The sequence below is a fragment of the Streptopelia decaocto genome, assembly GCF_964273445.1.
Source record: "Streptopelia decaocto genome assembly, chromosome: 2".
Taxonomy (NCBI): Eukaryota; Metazoa; Chordata; class Aves; order Columbiformes; family Columbidae; genus Streptopelia; species Streptopelia decaocto.
The window spans coordinates 74,918,509-74,936,209 of record NC_138655.1 but is presented as its reverse complement, the minus strand read 5'-3'; the positions used below and the strand labels follow the sequence as shown (position 1 = coordinate 74,936,209).

General features: G+C 38.4%; 1 protein-coding gene across 3 annotated transcripts in view; it reads right to left on the bottom strand.

The window, feature by feature from the left end:
- Nucleotides 1-17,701, bottom strand: part of ADCY2 (adenylate cyclase 2) — a 225,391-nt gene that overhangs the window by 11,775 nt on the left and 195,915 nt on the right. For all 3 annotated transcript variants that reach the window (XM_082045288.1, XM_082045289.1, XM_082045287.1), the window contains exons 18-20: nt 14,584-14,768; nt 13,005-13,089; nt 6,442-6,600 (exon numbers count right to left, since the gene is read on the bottom strand). In XM_082045288.1, coding sequence (XP_081901414.1) covers nt 6,442-6,600; nt 13,005-13,089; nt 14,584-14,768 — 429 coding nt within the window. The remainder of the gene's footprint in view (nt 1-6,441; nt 6,601-13,004; nt 13,090-14,583; nt 14,769-17,701) is intronic.

The following is a 17,701-nucleotide window of genomic DNA, read 5'->3' as shown; positions in this document are numbered from 1 at the left end:
ATGCCTTAAGATGGTGGTTGGGTATTTTTTTGCATTTATTAATTTTAAATGGTATGTAAATGTGTTTGTTAAAGAGACTCAACATATGCAGCTGAATATATGTTAGTGCTTTAAAGGTACCATTTTTTCCTCCCAAACATTAATTCTGTGGACATAAAATGTTCACTAATTTGTTAGAATGGGCCTATTTCTGAGGGTTCTCATGAAGAGAATTCTGTCTGGCTTACATGGCTGGAACTATATTTTGCAAAACAATATCTAATTTATTAGTAGCTGTTTGTGTTATCGTAGTAACTAGAAAACTGAACCAAAATCGCAAACCCAATGCACTATAAATGCATAATGCAACACAATCCTAGTAGTTTCTAACCTAAAATGACAAGATGCCTAATAGGAAAAAATAATTGTCATTATTTTTCCATAACAAGGAGCTGAGGCAAAGGGACAGAAGTCACCTGAACCAAAACTTATTTATATTGGATTCTCCACTGCCTTCTGTGACCAGTGAAATGAGAGCACTACTGATCCACAGGAAGATTCTCGTGTTAAAATTGAGCACACTACACCACCCCCTGCTTCGATTTCCCCTCCACTGCCCTTAAACATTAGAATATCTCTTCTTTCAGGATAAATTCACATTCTAAAAAGCAGAAAGAAAAAATATTTGTTAAACTATTACTTTACACAAATGTAACCACAGCAATAAAAGATGCTGTGAACTACTATAAAGTCAAATTCTGTTCAAGTTATTATTTGAGTAAAACAAGGATTTCAATACTCATGTGAATAAGATGAACAGGATTTGTTCTGTGATTTCAAGAAGCATCAGAATTTTTTTTTTCTTTTCACTTAGCGAAGTTTTTGGGGTTTTTTTGCAGTTTTGCTGGCAGTACAGTTCTTTCTGGAGGAATGTGGTGTGTCTGTACACATGTGTACAGCCATATTGAGTCTCTACTGCTGGTGTATAACTGAAAAATAGCAGAACTATGGGAAAACTGTTGACTCACACAGAACAGGTGTGAGGGAAGTTTCTGGGCAAACATGAAAATAATGTTGGATAGGGAGGAACACAGGCATCTAGAGGAGGTAGAAGATGTATTACTAGATATTTCTGCTCCTTTATTTTCTAATTATTCCATAACCAGAGCATCACTGACAACCCACGATGCCTCTGTGCAGTGGGGGTGGGATATACCATTGCAATTCACCATTATTATTTTTATTCTTAAAGCTGAGCTTGTTGAAATCACCAATCTGTACCTGACATCCAGCTTACAGTCATATATACAAGATCGGTATCATTTTAATGTGACATGATTGTGCAAATCAAAAGCAACTAAACGAAACACTAAGCTGATGAGTTCACTGTCAGATCGCTACTAAACTTCAAAGGAGTTCTGGATCTCCTGTGTCCTCTTGCCAAGGGAGTTTCTCATGAAGAATCAATAATGTGATAATATTTTTTGCCATCTATTTTATCCTTCTCCATAAATGCCTGGTTAATAAATTTAATCCATGTAATAAAGTAATCAAACAGTGGGGAGAGGGAATCACTCTGGCTGGATGTCAACAACTGATTTTAGGCAATCTAAGCACCTGACTTGAAGTATTTAATTTGAAAGCACAGTCACCCTATGTGTCCTACATTGCCAGTGCAGCAGACGTGCCTATCTGGAAGGACATTTTAATGCCAGGTGGGCAGAATCACCTCAGATAGTTTCTCTCACTCAGTCATGGAAAAAAGGCTAAAGAGGTAATTTTTCCTAAGGTAGGCGCTCAGAAGGAGTGCCGGCAACTATAGAGGATGGCTCCAACTCTCAGAAATTCAGCAGCTCAGGCCCCGAATGACCTCTCTTTGCTCCAGTCTTTCACACTTAAAACCTGGCCTACTCTGTAATCTGCAGTGACATACACAGGTGGCTGACTTGAGCAGGTATGCACCCAGACTCGGTGCTTGAAATCAGTTAAGTGGAGAGTAGAGGGAGATTAATAGGTTTACTCCTCAAATGTTTAGCTTTTGCCATCTGCATTTTGCTTCCCCTCCTATATACTTCAAATTTACCTCAGGCATGTCTACAGTGAAGCTACAGTAACACTTGCATACAAATATACTAAAAAGTTAAGATCTGATGCACTGAGTGCTTTTCATATGCAAATGAGCACCATGGGTACAGAGATTACATTAACTCAGCTTTCCTTCTATTTCCTGAGTTCACCTTCCCTGTAACTTGATTCCAGTTTTTGGTGAAGGAAGTCAGGCCACACACATAGTGCTTTTAACAACACTGAAAGAGGACTGCATCACAAATATAGGCCTTGGTCATACAGAAGGGGAAACTCACAGTGTTATATGAAAAACTGGAGGGAGATAGAAGAGATAGCAGAATGATAATTAATTTATAGCAGAATGATAATTAATACGCAAAACATAGATTATTACACAAACTTTTGAAACTTGATCTGGCAAAGTAAATAAAGTTGTATAAATCTGTTACAAATATATATAAAAAAATTCCTAATTTTACCAGATTGAAAAATCCGGTAAATTAAATCTAGCCAAATTAATAGTACAGTTATAATTAATACACAATTCTATTGCCCTAGAGATTCTATTAATTAGTAAAAAAACAAAAAAAAACCCCTTGGTTTAATTTACCAGATAAACATTAGATAGCAGCTGTTTTATTTGCTTTATTGAATCTTGCTGTTTTTGCATCCTGAGAATGTAAAATGTGCCAGAATTACACTACTGATGAGATACTGGTTGCAAAGTTTGTGAAACAGATAAAATCTAGGCACAAAGGTCCTACTAGGACAGTGCCATATCTGAAATAATACATTAGAACTAATGCCATGTAAATTTTTTTGAGAATATTAATTCAAGTCATAAGAATACAGGTCTCTTAGGAGCTACAACTGAACCCTTGTAGGAAAAGGGGACCAACCATGCAGTGCTGCAGGCATATGTTATTACTGAATAACATGAAGCAAAGATGGTATAAGATGGTTTCATTTTACCACCTCATAATACAGGAACCAGAATATAAATAGGACACTTAAAAGCAGAATAAGGAAAATTATTTTGCACAGCAGATATATCAATTGCTATTCAACAACATGAAAGACCAGAGCTCAGAGGGTTAAAAACTTGAATGCTTATGTGAATACCAGAAAAATTGCATAACTAGGAAGTGTATAAAAAGCATCGGCAGAAGCAAAAGATGACATTACATTTACAGGTAAATCAGAAGGGTGAATAATATATTAATCTTCAGCTGTTCTTCAAACTTTTGCTGAAGTATCTAACACTAGATACTACCTGTGCCCAGCAGCTGACTGGACTGCTGATGGGTGTCAACTCCTGTCTTGCTCTGATTGCCGCTGAAAACAAATCTGTCTTACAGATGTTGAATGTGGAGCCCTAATTAGCTACTAGGAAGTGTCTTTGCTGTCTTCCCTGAAAGCAAGAGTGTTGCCCAGAATAAACCATAGCAACTTGCACAATGCACATTCATCAGGAAGAGAAATGTGACTGAGCGAAAGAGAAGAGCAAAGATTCAAATAAAAGTGCTGCTGCAGCACAGGTAGGTCAGTGTGCATCATGCTGTTGGCTGTGCACACAGTATGGGGACAACCAACCTGTAAGAGAGGGTTGCATGCATGACTGTTGCAATTACAGACACAAATCTTCTTTTTCTATAACTGGAATTATTGCTCCTTTCTCTCTTTCACCTCAAAAAAAAAAAAAAAATGAACACATTGTCTGTGAGCCCTTGTCATATGCTGAAGCTCAGCAACAGTGTCCCATTTCCTTCCTCTCTAACACTGAGGCAGTATCCATCCCTACTAATGCTCTATAGCGTAGTACCAGCAAGGAAACAACAACGAATGGCACTGTTTATAACCAGATGAGTAAGTAATTGTGGTTGTCACAATAAATGTCAGAGGATTTTAAGGAGGCATTCCCAGCTACTTTATTTTGATCATTCATAATAATAAAGGCTGTGGCAATTGGGTGTCTTAATTTTCCTGTGAGCATTTCTCTTGAAACAGTGCTCTCCAAACTGCTTAATCAGAAAATTAAATGCAACATAATTCCAGGAAGGAATGGCTCCACTTCTTTCAATAAAAATAAAATAATCCTGTCTTCTGCAGTCAATCCCTTTTTTTTTTTCCTCTTTCCCCTTCATAACATCTGAAATTTCTGCTGGTTGGCTCTCCTTACTGCCCCCTCTTTTTCTCCAGTGCCTGCAGACCTTCTCGGGATGGAGGAGGCACAGTGGTCCCACGTTACCTCTTGTAAGGATACGGCAGTCAGCTTCTCTGGGGCAGAATTTGTGCTCTAAGTAGGTGCTGGCTCCATCCTGCAGCTAATGAAACAGGATTCCTCTTGCACAGTAATGTGCTTGCCAGCCAGCTCACAGCACAAAACCTCCTGAGCACTTTTTACTAATAGAGGATCTGGATGCTAACAGCATAAAGGAAAAGCCTGCACAAGCCAGGTGCAGATATATTTAATCCTGGCCCATTTCCTGCTTTTCATTTTATATTTTATATCTTTCTCTCAACTGGAAAGTACCCTGTTTGGTATCCAGCTTGCAGGCTATAAGCAGAAACCTGGTTCCGGAGGTTCTGATAAAGCAAACAAACCTTTATTACAGTTTGCTCTGAAGTAACTTTGCTTTTACCATAGCAGCACTAGTCAATGTGCATCCTGTTACGAAAAGACCTTTGTTGGTCATCTAAAAGTACAGTCCCACTACTCCTAGTTAGCATTCATCCACTATTTTTTCCCCTTTCGTTGCTGCTGCCTGTCCCTCAGCAGCACACTTTGCATTCCCTTTTCTCCACACAGCTGCATGCACAAAATTTTAAGAGAAGTAGTATTCTGAAACAGACTATTCATCCATTAGATTAATTTTCATCTCAAAATCTGGTTTAAACAGAAAAGAATATACATAAACTGTATTAACATTAATGTTTGCAACTAAAGAAAACACAGAGAAATTTAAATTCAGTGTCTGTTGACCTAAATATCCACACAAAGAAAACAAAGGCTTCATCTGTCCTAACATATTCTTAGGTGTATACACATAACACATGCAGAACGTCCTTTAAGGGTCAACACATCTGTGCTGACATTGAAACAAATCTGAAGACTTGACAGATTCTTATATTTCTGAACATATCCAGGGATTTAAAAGGTTCTTCCCTCTTTGAAAACTGTATCTACAGATAAACAAAACAAGAAAAATCTCAAGATTCTAAAATAATATCAAATCATTTTTACTTCAGCTGACACGACAGACTGGAGAGCTCAGCACATTACAATTTCTGTTCTTCACCAAATTTACTAGAGCTCATTCCAACCTAAAAATCTTGAGGGGTGACAATATAAATCCAGTTGCCGATACAAAGGTGAGCAGATGGCGTTGCTCTGCTGGGGAGCTGAGATGGAATAGCACATAAATGAGAAAGCAATCTCGTGACGGTTTGCTGTGTTTAATGCCCGAACTGAGCACTGGAGCTGAGCCAACTTGGCTTCCAGCCAGTGTCCTCACTGGATTCAGAGGAACCCCACGGCAGTTTTCATTAGCTACCAAATGAATATTTGCAGGTAGTACTAAAGTACTGATATAAAGTACTGATTAGTACTGCCTAATGCAAAAAAAAAGTGAAAGGGGAGTTATTGCCCTTTTTGGCTCAGGAGATCAAAAACGAATGCCTAGAGATGCCTCTCCCCTCTGTTGTCAGTTTTGGAACTATTGTTTGGTGTGCGCAGATAATTCAAACTATTTCATTGAAGATCTCTCGAACTGCTGCTGTCTAAATGTTTTTATTTTTTCATCCTTTTTTTTTTTTTTCACTTTATTCAAACTGTAAAGCAATATTAGAAGCAGATCTAATTTCCACCAAAGTCAACAGGGGTCTTTTGGTTGACTTCACTGGTGCTTGGGTTAGGTCCATAAGCAGTGAGTAAACAAGTAATTCAGTGTTCAGAACCTCTTTCCAGAATTAACATAATCACTGTTTCAGGGGAAAGGTTAATTTTCACTCCACTAAGCAAGGCCTCCAGTCACTAGGAGAAAATTCAGAACCTGGATGAAGCTCCACTCTGATCACAAAGTATCTGAATGCATATGATTCAAATATAAACCCACGTTGATTCAACCGTTCCCTTCTTCCTCATCAATATTTTTCACCCTCCTTCGAAGGCCAAAGTGCATTGCCACTTAAGATAACTTCACATTTTTTACTTCAAGGTACTAAGCTGCATTCAGTGCTGTAAAGCAAACCTTTCGGGTAGGTAACGTGGAATGAAAATGACTGTAAATCCATAATCTCGCTCTATGGACCTACTGTTCAAATTAAGCATTAAGTGGTATTTTTCAGGATATTCTGCTTTTTTTACAGAGCAAAGGATTTACAGAGATGGCTAACCTCATTCTTCAGGTTTCTTGCCAAGAAGTGTTCAGCTACGTGGGCTGGAAGCACATTCTCCAGAAGCACTCGGTTCAGGTTCTCCATGGTTTCAATCTCCTCCCGCTCTTTTTTGAACTTGTTCTTCCACAGGAAGTCTAACCTACAGTAATATTCATTCTGTTACAAGAGGACACAGAGGTAAAGAAACAATAGGCATCTTGTCCTGCTGGAGTACAGGTTTAAGAGACAAAATAAGCACAGTACACCACCCCTACAAGGCTATTATTTGGCCACTTAAGTAGAATTCTAGATCCTACAGAAATGAAACCCCAAGTACACACTATATGACATACATTTCATCAAACTTATAAGGCCCCTCCAAAAAGAGGCCCTTTAAAAGGTCCATGAAAAACTAAAGTTGCAATGTGCATTAAACAATGGAAGATTTATTTATTTGCTCTCAGGCTTTAGTAGAAATTCATTACAGAAATTAAACACTGTTATGGAAACAATTTACAGTTTTGCAACTTAATATGATGTCTTATTTATATGAAGTGTAGAATTTCACTTAAAATATTTCAAGAACAACCTAACTTTTACCAGCTTGAACTTACATCATGCAACCATCCTGGTAAAAAGGGGGTAGTACAAGAAAAAAACAGCCTATTGATATAATATGGCTTCAGTTTATCAAACCATTATCAGATTATCAAAAGTGGCCCAGTCAGTTGGACCAACCCAGTTTTGATTTGGTTGGGGTGTTGGGGTTTTTTTAATTTGTTTGCTTTTTACACTGCTTTCTATAATATTTTATAATTTTTTTTGTTTTTGTCCCAGACCTTTCATAATTGCTTTTAACATCCCTAACAATAACTGGAACTATATGGAAATGTATAACATTCTTGGAATATCAGTATTTTTGGAGAACCAATTCCATTAAAAATATGTTGAAAAATGAATAAAAATGCATTTTTGTGGAGTTCTCTACTTCTTTTCAATATTGTCAATATTTTATCATAAATTCTATTCTATAGTAAAGCCTCCATTAGCCTGACTCTCTCATTTGACCTGATTTAGATCAAGTGCTATTTCAATGTAGTCCAATGGTTTAATGCTATCATGCAGCTGCAATGAAGACTATGTTAGTAACTAGAAGAACGTGATTATGATGACAATCTTATTACAGAGAAAACTAAAAATGCTAGCTAGTATTATTAGCAGTGAGTAAGTGTTCACATCAAAATGAGAGTAGTCCTTCTGATTGGACAGTGGCTGTCACAGATCAAAATTATTCATAGATATTTTGTTGAGATCACAGCCAAAGACAGAGAAAAAAGTTGAAATAAGATGGTATTAAACTGATTTGGCAAGCTTTTAAATATGTATATTATACATTTATACATCTAAGTTCCCCACACAGAAAACAAATTCAAATACTGCCAACTATATTCATGCAGGAAAAATCCAAAGAAAACCTGAGATGTCAGTATTATTTACATAAATTGACAAATGTAAACTGGATGCCTGGCATAAAGCTGAAATTACATGTCCATACATTTTACCAACTTTGTATTGGAAAGAAAAGGTGCTAGATAAGCTGAAGTCTTTAAGAGATGTTTATTTAAGAGATACTATTAAATAGATAATTTAGTTACTGCTTTATTATTTATTGAATGAAATCTAGGCTGCCACAAAAACTGGCAAAAAGAACTCAGAAATCAGAAAAAAATCAAGCAGAATGTATTCTACAATTTTATTTGAAATTAAAGAAGTCAGCAAATTTCAAAATGCCCATTCAGACTTCTAAAAACAAAAAAACTACTACCTTACCAAAACGTACTTTAAATTGTGGGGGTTTTTGTTTGCATGATCTAACCAATTTTGTATACATGCCATTAAAGATCCTGTTCAATATTTGTAGCCTTGCAGTCATATGAAAGCCAATATTGTTTCCTACCTTACATGTTATATCTAGAATCTCTTCAACGTATCAGAATGAAAATATCTCAGAGTGGCCCTTATACATCTGCAGGCACAATATCCTTGAGATACAAAATTTTTCTTCTTCACCTAATGCTGATTTACTTGACAGCATTTCCCAGTGGGTGAGCATAGTGGAACGCCCAGGGAGGCAGGAAAGACACTCCGTTCCTCCAGGCACCACAGAGTAATTGGCTTCCTTCAGGGAAAGAGACTACCTTGCATCTGTGCAAGGCAATGCAATGCAACCTCAGAGGTTCAAATCAGTGGTAACTTCTTGGGCAAAAACAGTTAAGTGCAACAAGAACTGATTCATGTCTCATTGATTACAAAGAGGTGGGTTTATCTATATTTTTAAATGATAATAGGACACTCACAGAATCACAGAATGGTTTGGGTTGGAAGGGACCTCTGGAGATCATCTAGTCCAACCCACCTGCTAAAGCAGGTTCACCCAGAGCAGATCACACAGGAATGTGTCCAGGAGGGTTTTGAATGTCTCCAGAGAAGGAGACTTCACAGCCTCTCTGAGCAGCCTGTTCCAGGGCCCTGGCACCCTCAAAGTAAAGAAGTTTCTCCTGATATTCAGATGGAACCTCCTGTGCTTCAGTCTGTGCTCATTGCCCCTCATTCTATCATTGGGCACCACTGAAAGTTGTCTGGTCCCATCCTCTTGACACCCAACCTTGAGACATTTATAGACATTGATGAGATCTCCTCTCAGCCTTCTCTTCCCCAGGCTGAACAGACACAGTTCTCTCAGTCTCTCCTCATAAAAAATATGCTCCAGGCCCCTCATCATCACCCTGTGTCTATTTGCAATATTTGCCTGAGTGAGGCAACGAACTAATTCTCCTCACTGAAAGAATGTCACACAGAAAGTCAAGATAAGCAGCTTGAGAGTAGCTGTCTACGCCACAGATATCTACAGTCAGGAGAGATGAATGCTATCACATTCAGCAAAGGAGCAGCAAATGCAACACTAAAGCAGATAAGATCACTAGAAATTAAATGTGGGTTTTCATTCAGGCAAGGGAGCTAAGGAGGTTCCCCTCACAGCCATTACTTATAAACAGCAAATCTGAGAAACTGTCTCAATAGGGAATGCCAGCAGAAGATGTCTTAGAACACATTAATAAGTTGATCAACAAGAAATCATCAGCTCTAAAGTAACCAAAATGAAAAGCTGCTGGTCTGAAACTTGTGGTAGATAGCCTGATCATTTGAAACAGCCGTGGTGTCAGAGAACTGACAAATGGTAAGGATATAATGAAAATCTTTGGAAAAGGCCTGGGCTAACCCCAGGAACAATAGAGAAATAAACTTTGGGGAAAAAAAAAACCAACATGGTGACAAAAATAGCTATTTAGACACATTAACTAAAGCTGATACAATGGGGAGGGGTTGACACCTCTTCTGTAAACATGCCTCCTTCTGTTACGAAGAAGTGAATGGGCATGTGAATAGCAGTGAAGACTGAAATAAGTTTTCATGAAATGCTTTCAGAAGAGGCTCTTGAAAGACTACATTATCTGAGAAGGATCCTCTCACAGAATAAAAGCTCAGTAAAAGCAGAACAGAGACTACAAATAAACAGTTTTCATGGCTGAGGAAAGTTGCCATAAACGTCTGGGCAGTAAAACAGTCAATGAAGTTCAGTGTGGACAAACATACTACAATCAATCATGGGAGAACAAAACTATTCACCTGTCCTTAAGAGGAACGGGGTATGTGCAATTTTATGTATTGATGAGAAAGGAGTTCACAGGCTTTGTCAATACTTGTAATTCAAACTGGGCCATAAGAGAGATTTAATGCTCAATAGTGTTTAAATGTGAGCACACTCCTTACACAGTCTAGCCCATACCAGTCTGCATTCTCCTGGGCAATGCCTGAGCCAGGTGCAAGAATCACCATTCTCAACTTATTGTCTGCCTGCTGCCAGCCTAGTTTCAAATAACTCCAATGGTGTGCATGCAGAATGAAATGTGTCACTTGACCTCAGTGTCAGGGAATGGTTGTAGCTTACACTGATACAAACACCAAAAAAAACCAGTTCTACTTTCTTCACCTCACTTCTGGCTGCTCACTCCTACCCTATGCTGATTCTGTTGGCACAAGCATGCTGCAGCCATACCATAAAACCACACCAGGAAGCAGATCTGGCTGAAAAACAACCATTTTTTCAGGGTTAATTTTTAAGCCAGACCATTTCCCTATTTTGGGCCACTATACAGCCCCACAGGCAGCTGTGCCAGTACAAATAAGGAGATACGAGGATAAGAATGAGCACCTGAGGGAAGGCCAACTTCTTTCAGTAGGGATGCTGGTTGTGCAGCTAGAAGCGTTAGCTGAACCTGAGAATTAAGTTGGGTCATGAGACACGTAATGATATACTAGCTCTCCCTCTCTTCATTCCCATTCACCCAGAGACACACATTCCCACTCCTGCTTTTACATCAGGCCAGGCATCTGTCTGACCAGTGGTGAGCAGGTTCACAGAAATCATTCACTTTTTGAGAAATCATTCACTTTTTGTTTAGATGAACTTTGCCATTTCTCATTCTGAGGACAGAGAAGCACCAATGCCAGCCTAGGGAAATGGAAGGACCACCCTTTTCATCAGTAGCTATTATCTTTAGCATTGTTAACATAATCAGATATTAAGAGAAAAGACATTGTATGCAAAGTAGAAAACTGCAATAGCAGAGAAATTGTATATTATTCTCTGCAGAAGAAGGGTAAGGAAGAATTTAAATTTGCCTACACTTCTAAGGTGACTCAACAGTGTTCTGCAAGTGTCACTCAATCAAAGTAGCAAGCAGAAAGTTTAAAAACAAGCAGACAGACACTTTCACATAACTTTTTATCATATTGTGAAATTCATTATCAGGCAGTGGTGGGAAGATTAGGAAGTTAACATGGGTTAAAAAGAGATCAGGCAGTGTAAGAGAAAACAGATCAGCCAATAGCTATTAAATGTTGCCACAGAAATACCAACTGGCAGAAGATGGGAAGCCTGCGCTCCTGGAAGGGTCACTCTACACAGGTTCATTTCCTCCCCTATTCTCTTCATAAGCATTTGCTACCAGTCAGTATCACTAACAGTAACTTAAGTATGTATGAAAATTGGTTCATAACATTTTCTAATTAACATTGCTAACACAGACTTTACTTGAAAGTGTTCAAAAACATAGAGGTTTTTTCTCCTTCTTCTTTAAGGGAGAATAAATTAGCCAAAAAATCAAAGACTGAAGAGCCACAAACAAGTGGTATCATGAGAAGGATCCTGGACATGTCTGAAAACAGACTTTTTCCGTTACAGGATCATTTTTCAGCTGGTGTGACAGGGAACAACACACACACACTGTTATTGTATGCAAAACAAACTTTCCTGTTCACATGACTGAACTCACAAAGAAATACTCTTTTTGACTAATGAAGATGACGTTCCATCTCTCCTTTGCTCTTGGTGCTGCACCCACTGCCTCCATCTGACACTGTGGTTGACAGGGACTCAAGGTCCTCAAGGGGTGCGATGAAATATTTATTCCTCTTTCCGAGTGGAAGTGGCTGTGTTCCAGCCACACTCTCTGCTACTGTCATCAAATAAGCAAACTCTAATACAGTGCTGGCAGCAAGGCAGATGAAGAATGTTATTTCTAACTCAGGAAGGATGTTCCCCACTACCGCAAATACTGCAGAGTCTGTCAGATAAGAACTTTTTGCCTAGTAACCTGCAAGGCCTGCTTGGCAATTTAAATGCCAGTCATTATGTTTCAGGGAATTGTAATGTAATTGAGTGATTTAAAGACAGTCTGGGGTAAAATCCCTCCCAGGCTGCAGGCTATGGGGGTAGCGGCTGTTCATGAGACCTCACATGGATTGCCTGTTCCAGCTCAGAGCCCTCTCTTGCACGCTGCATCCTTCCTGGCACACAGAGTCACAATCACAGAATGGTTAGGGCTTGAAGAGGTCTCTGGAGATCACCTAACGGCCTGGGATTGTGGCTTTTGGCCATGGATCATGGACAGACCCAAGGACTTAGAGAAAGAACTGCCCTTGCACCTGCCCTCAACTTTGTAGAGGGTAAGACCATTGACATCACACTTGTACTGAAAAAGCACAACTGGGTAATGAAAAGGGTGGTTTCCTGTTGGCTCATTGTTTTAGTGCAACTGTGGCCTTGGCACGTGGTACACTTGTGTGTGTGTGCTACATTGTTTTTGTGTCTGCATCAAAAAGTAATAACTGTGAAGAAAATAGCTTGTAATTAAGCAACTAGGGAGACAGCAGATGGATGAAGACAGATGGGAGCACACTAGGAAGCTATGAGACAATATTGGTCAGCATGACAAGCAATAGTCACAGCAAACTATCAGTATAATGTCCACAGTCTCAATGACAGTTATTGGTGAGTTTTAGGGGCATATTGGAAGGTAATACAGAAAAATAGCTTTTTAGATGCTTCTGACACTCCTTTGCAAGGGTGTGGGGTAGAACGGAACAAAGGTGTTCGTCAGAAAATCTAAAAAAGGTTTGGGAAGGTGGCAGGCTGCATTGTGCCCACTGATAAAGATGAAGAGAAGTGTGCATCTTACCTGTCTACCCAAAACCAGTAATGTGACGAAGAATATAAACAAAGAAATTGAGCCCATTGTCTTCAAGTCTTTCAGTATCCCTGGCCTATAAAATAAAAACATAAGTAAAGCAGGCTGCTCAAAGTTTAGCACGAGAATAAGATTACAATTTATCTTACTTTCTAGTACGTAAATTAAGACCATTTAAATATTATATGCTTTAATATTTGATTAAATATTATTATTTTCATTATGTAGCTTTAATTGCTTCTACTACATTCCGTGCAAATGTACCTGCATTTTGAAGTCCAGTAACAAGATGAGGATTTAGGAAAAATAATATCCATGTTTGCTTTCAAATGGAGACCATTTGGTGCTTATTCTATACAGGCAGATTAAAAAGACTTTTTTTTTTTTATCTAATAACACTACTTCCATAATGGAGATCTTGCCTGTATCCAAGGAATGTGAAGAAACAGAAACTACAGCACCCAACTCCCAAAATACCTTTTCACCTCAGAATCACAGGAGGCACAAACTAGATCTTGTAGAGAGTTAAATAAAACTCTGCTTTGGGAAAAGACACTAGAGGTAACGGGAAATAGTTCACACCAGCAATCTCCTACTGACACCACTGAAAGAAGAACCTTGAGATTTAGGAAGGAGAACACCAACAGGCACATGACTGGCAAAATCAAGGCTGCCAGAAGCATCTAACTTGTCCCATGGTTCTCCATCACACAGATATCCTTTCCACTAATGCAAAGGAAACAAAGACCTGTGTTTGTTCATTTAATCCTTAGATTTAAGTGCAAAGGAAGAAAATACCTTTTTTTTCTTTTTTTTTTTTTTTTAAATTCAGATCCTTTTGTATAGTTGTCTCTGTGTCCTAACAATATTGAGCAGTTTACAATACAAGAATAATGATACTGAAACACTGTTCAGTTTTCCTGTTGTGGCATATGCACTGTGCACTCAGCCAACATAGAAGAGAATCACCTCTTTGTTTTGAAAATGAGGTAAAAATTACAAGTGTCCAATAATTATTTTATACAGCAATACTTAGAGTCATAATTTTGGCCTTATGTATTATCACCTATAACAAAGATTTCAGCAGTGTCACTGAAAATTTAACATACAAATTTGCAAGCGCAGCAAAAAAAATCCCAACTGTTTCTCTCCTGATTTTTTCAATACCTGGGAATGCATTTCTGAAGTTTAAAGACAATGCACTAGTTCTGAAGAAGTTGCTTTTCTTTGGCTTGCAGCAATTATGCTTCAGCAGCCTTAATTATGTTCAGCCTTAGGCCTTAACAAGCTTAATGATGACTTCTTCTTAATTATAAAAATGCAAATTGAACCATACTCTATTTTCCATAGTATGTGATTTAAACACCTTGCCCAACCTTGTTTATTTTATTCTAATGCTCTGAGCTGTGACATTAAATCATGTAACTGCAACATGACAATGATTTTAAGTTGTGACTTGTAGTTCATATAGCCAAAGACACAGAAAAAATATCTGTTCCATGACATAAGAACTGCCAAAGGTAGTATTTAACTTCTACTAATTTCAGAAGGACTGGAGTTATTCACCTACCTTCTAAGAGGTGCCATTGCATACATAAATTTGCTGTAGTCATCCAGTATGGGCCCATGAGTGTGCAGAAGAATAACATTGTAGCCCACCAATGCAATCAACATTATCACCATTTTCAACTCATAATTTATCCTCAGGAAAACAGAGCAGGAAATGAGCCCTAATATGCAGCTGTATATAAAATACTGGCAAAGAAAAATCAAATAGAAAATATTTAGAACCTGACTCTTGAGTAGGAAATCATACATAATAAAATGCTCAGGCTAGTTTAAAAAACAAATTGTTGACTGACCACTTAAACATGGAATATATCACAAGCTGGGACATTATGGTTTACAAATAGTCAATAACAACCAGATGTTGGTATTTCGTACAATAGAACTTTTTTTTACTAGGCTCCCATTCACTTGAAACTCAGTAGAATCCAGATTATGCTCCTAATTTTTGCTGCCTAATATTCACCCTTTTTAACTTTTGATTTAGTCATCTGCAGTACTGAGGAGCACCTATTCATGGGACACCACTGCTGGTGTTGAAGTGTAATGCAAGAGTCTAGTGCCAGAAGACTGACAAAGATTTATTCCTGTGCCCCTGGACTGTTTTCACTCATGAGTTCAATAACTACCTTGTATGTATTATTAGAATAAGTGTCAAGGTAAAATGTCTAAGGATCTGGAAACAACAATTTCATTGCCTATATTTGCAGTATTTATAAATTGAGGCAATGAACAGTTGTTACAAACCTCATAGGTAAGCACTTTTACAAATTCTAGAAATACAGCTAAGATATGAAAAATAAAAAATTATTAACATGGTCTATGCTTAATAGAAATATACAAAAATCCTTCTGTCAAATCTTCTTGAGTTATGACTACAGAAGAACACAATGTTAACAAATTCCTTTTCTTCTCTGTGTCATATAAAACAACAAAAATACATATGGTTGAAGTAGAATTCCTGGAAAAATATCTTCTCTGGATACGTTCTGAAAATGGACTAGGGCATCAAAACTAATGCTAAAACAGGAACAATACATTCTCAGTAGAATCATTATCTTAGTCCATAACATACAGCACCTTTGCCAAAGACGCTTCCTGAAAATTACAGTCCTGCAGCTGGTAAGAAAGTTATCTTTTCTGAAACTACAAAGCATTCTATTTCTAGATATGCTATTTTCAGACTACTGTTGACTTGTTGATGGCAGTACTTTTAACAGAACCTGAATCACTGTATACTAAGTTTGGAGGATCACTAAGAAGAATAATTTTCGCAACACCCATCAGACAGAATTGATCTGCCGTCTCAGTGTCTGCTGTTACCATAATTTTCTTGCAGCACTGCTTGAAGTAAGAAATAGAAAGAACTACTGTTCAGAATCTCCAAAAATAAAACTTCTGATGGTTGCATTCCACAGGAGGTCACACTCCAGCGTTACATAAAAGCAGCATCCCTTTTTTACTCTGTAAGGCATTCTACTTGTGAAATCAGTTTTCCAAAAAGAAGCAAATAAACAGGACTCTTGAATCCACAACTGGATGCAGTTTGACGAAGACCAAGAAACTTTGAAGTCGAATAGACTGTTTCTGTTAGTGTTCCATAGGAATATGTAGACTAGATTGAAAATTTCAGCTAAAATTTCAGATAAGGGTTGATGGATTAGAGAAGAGGGGCAAAGCCACACATTTAAGAATGCATACTCCAGTACTGTGTATTGCAATGCCAGATTCCATTAATCAACAAGCAGATCTGGAAATGAGTCTGCAAGCAATGCTGCTCGAACAGCCACACCAGGTTATGAAGTTTTTTCTTTTGAAAATGCCACCTTAAATAAACCTTTTTCCAACTGTAACTTCAAGGCTATTCAAGGTTATTGTTTCTGACTGCTCAACAGTGCAAATGAATTTTTCAATTTGTGTCACAGGAACTGAAATTTCAGCCTTTTAATAAAAGAATTTGTAAATTTTAGTATACACTTCAAGTGTTGTAGCTTAAATCCTTCTCTTACTCTTTCATCTTTTCACACTAATCCAAAAGGGCTTGAAAAAAAAATCAGAGGAAGAACTGCAAGACAAAATGCTTCAAAAGATACACTGTTGAGGAACAAAGATAACTGGCATTCTAGCTAGTGTCTCAGAAGGATGCATGCAGCTACAAAGCAGGCAAGACACTGGAAAAACAGTAACAATCTGGTGAAGAACAGTCAAAGTAGCCATACGGAAAATCAGGACTGGTGGAATTATTGCCACATGTATAGCATGAGAGCTCTGGTCTTTGTCAAAGTACAAAAATTGCAAGCTGTCAGACAAATGGCAACCTGCCTCCTGGGCCTAGCGGTCTGCTCTCAGTTCATCAAATGAACATGGACTTTCCTACACAGGAAAAAATGCCCAGCTGGGAAAAACCACAGCTTTTGTGTGCAGGTATACTGGGCTTGTTTCTTAGTAAAGACCCCTTTCAGGCTTGTTCATCCTACACCTCACTACAACCTACTGAATAATAAGAAGAGCTCAGACTACACAGGCACTGAGGCTTTTTCCAAGGCAGAGAGTTGCAGAGATACCAATCCTTTGTAGTGACCCTGATTGTGCCACTGTACTTGTTGCTGGTGAGGCTGCACCTTGAATCCTGTGTTCAGTTTTGGGCCCCTCATCATAAGAAGAACATTGAGGTGCTGGAGAGAGCGCGAAGGCGATGAAGCTGGTGAGGGGCCTGGAGCTCAAGTCTGATGAGGAGCAGCTGAGGGAACTGGGGCTGTTTAGCCTGGAGAAAAGGAGGCTGAGGGGAGAATCTTATCGCTCTCTGCAACTACCTGAAAGGAGTGTGTAGCATGGAGGGTGTTGGTCTCTTCTCCCAAGTAGCAAGTGACAGGATGAAAGGAAATGGCCTCAAGTTGTGCCAGGGGAGGTTTAGATTGGATATTAGGAAAAAATTCTTCACAGAAACGGTTGTCAGGCATTGGAACAGGCTGCCCAGGGAAGCAGTGGAGTCACCATCCCTGGAGCTGTTTAAAAGGCATTTAGACGAGGTTTTTTGGGACATGGTTTAGTGCTAGAGTTAGGTTATGGTTGGACTCAATGATCCTGAAGGTCTTTTCCAACTGAAATGATTCTATGATCAA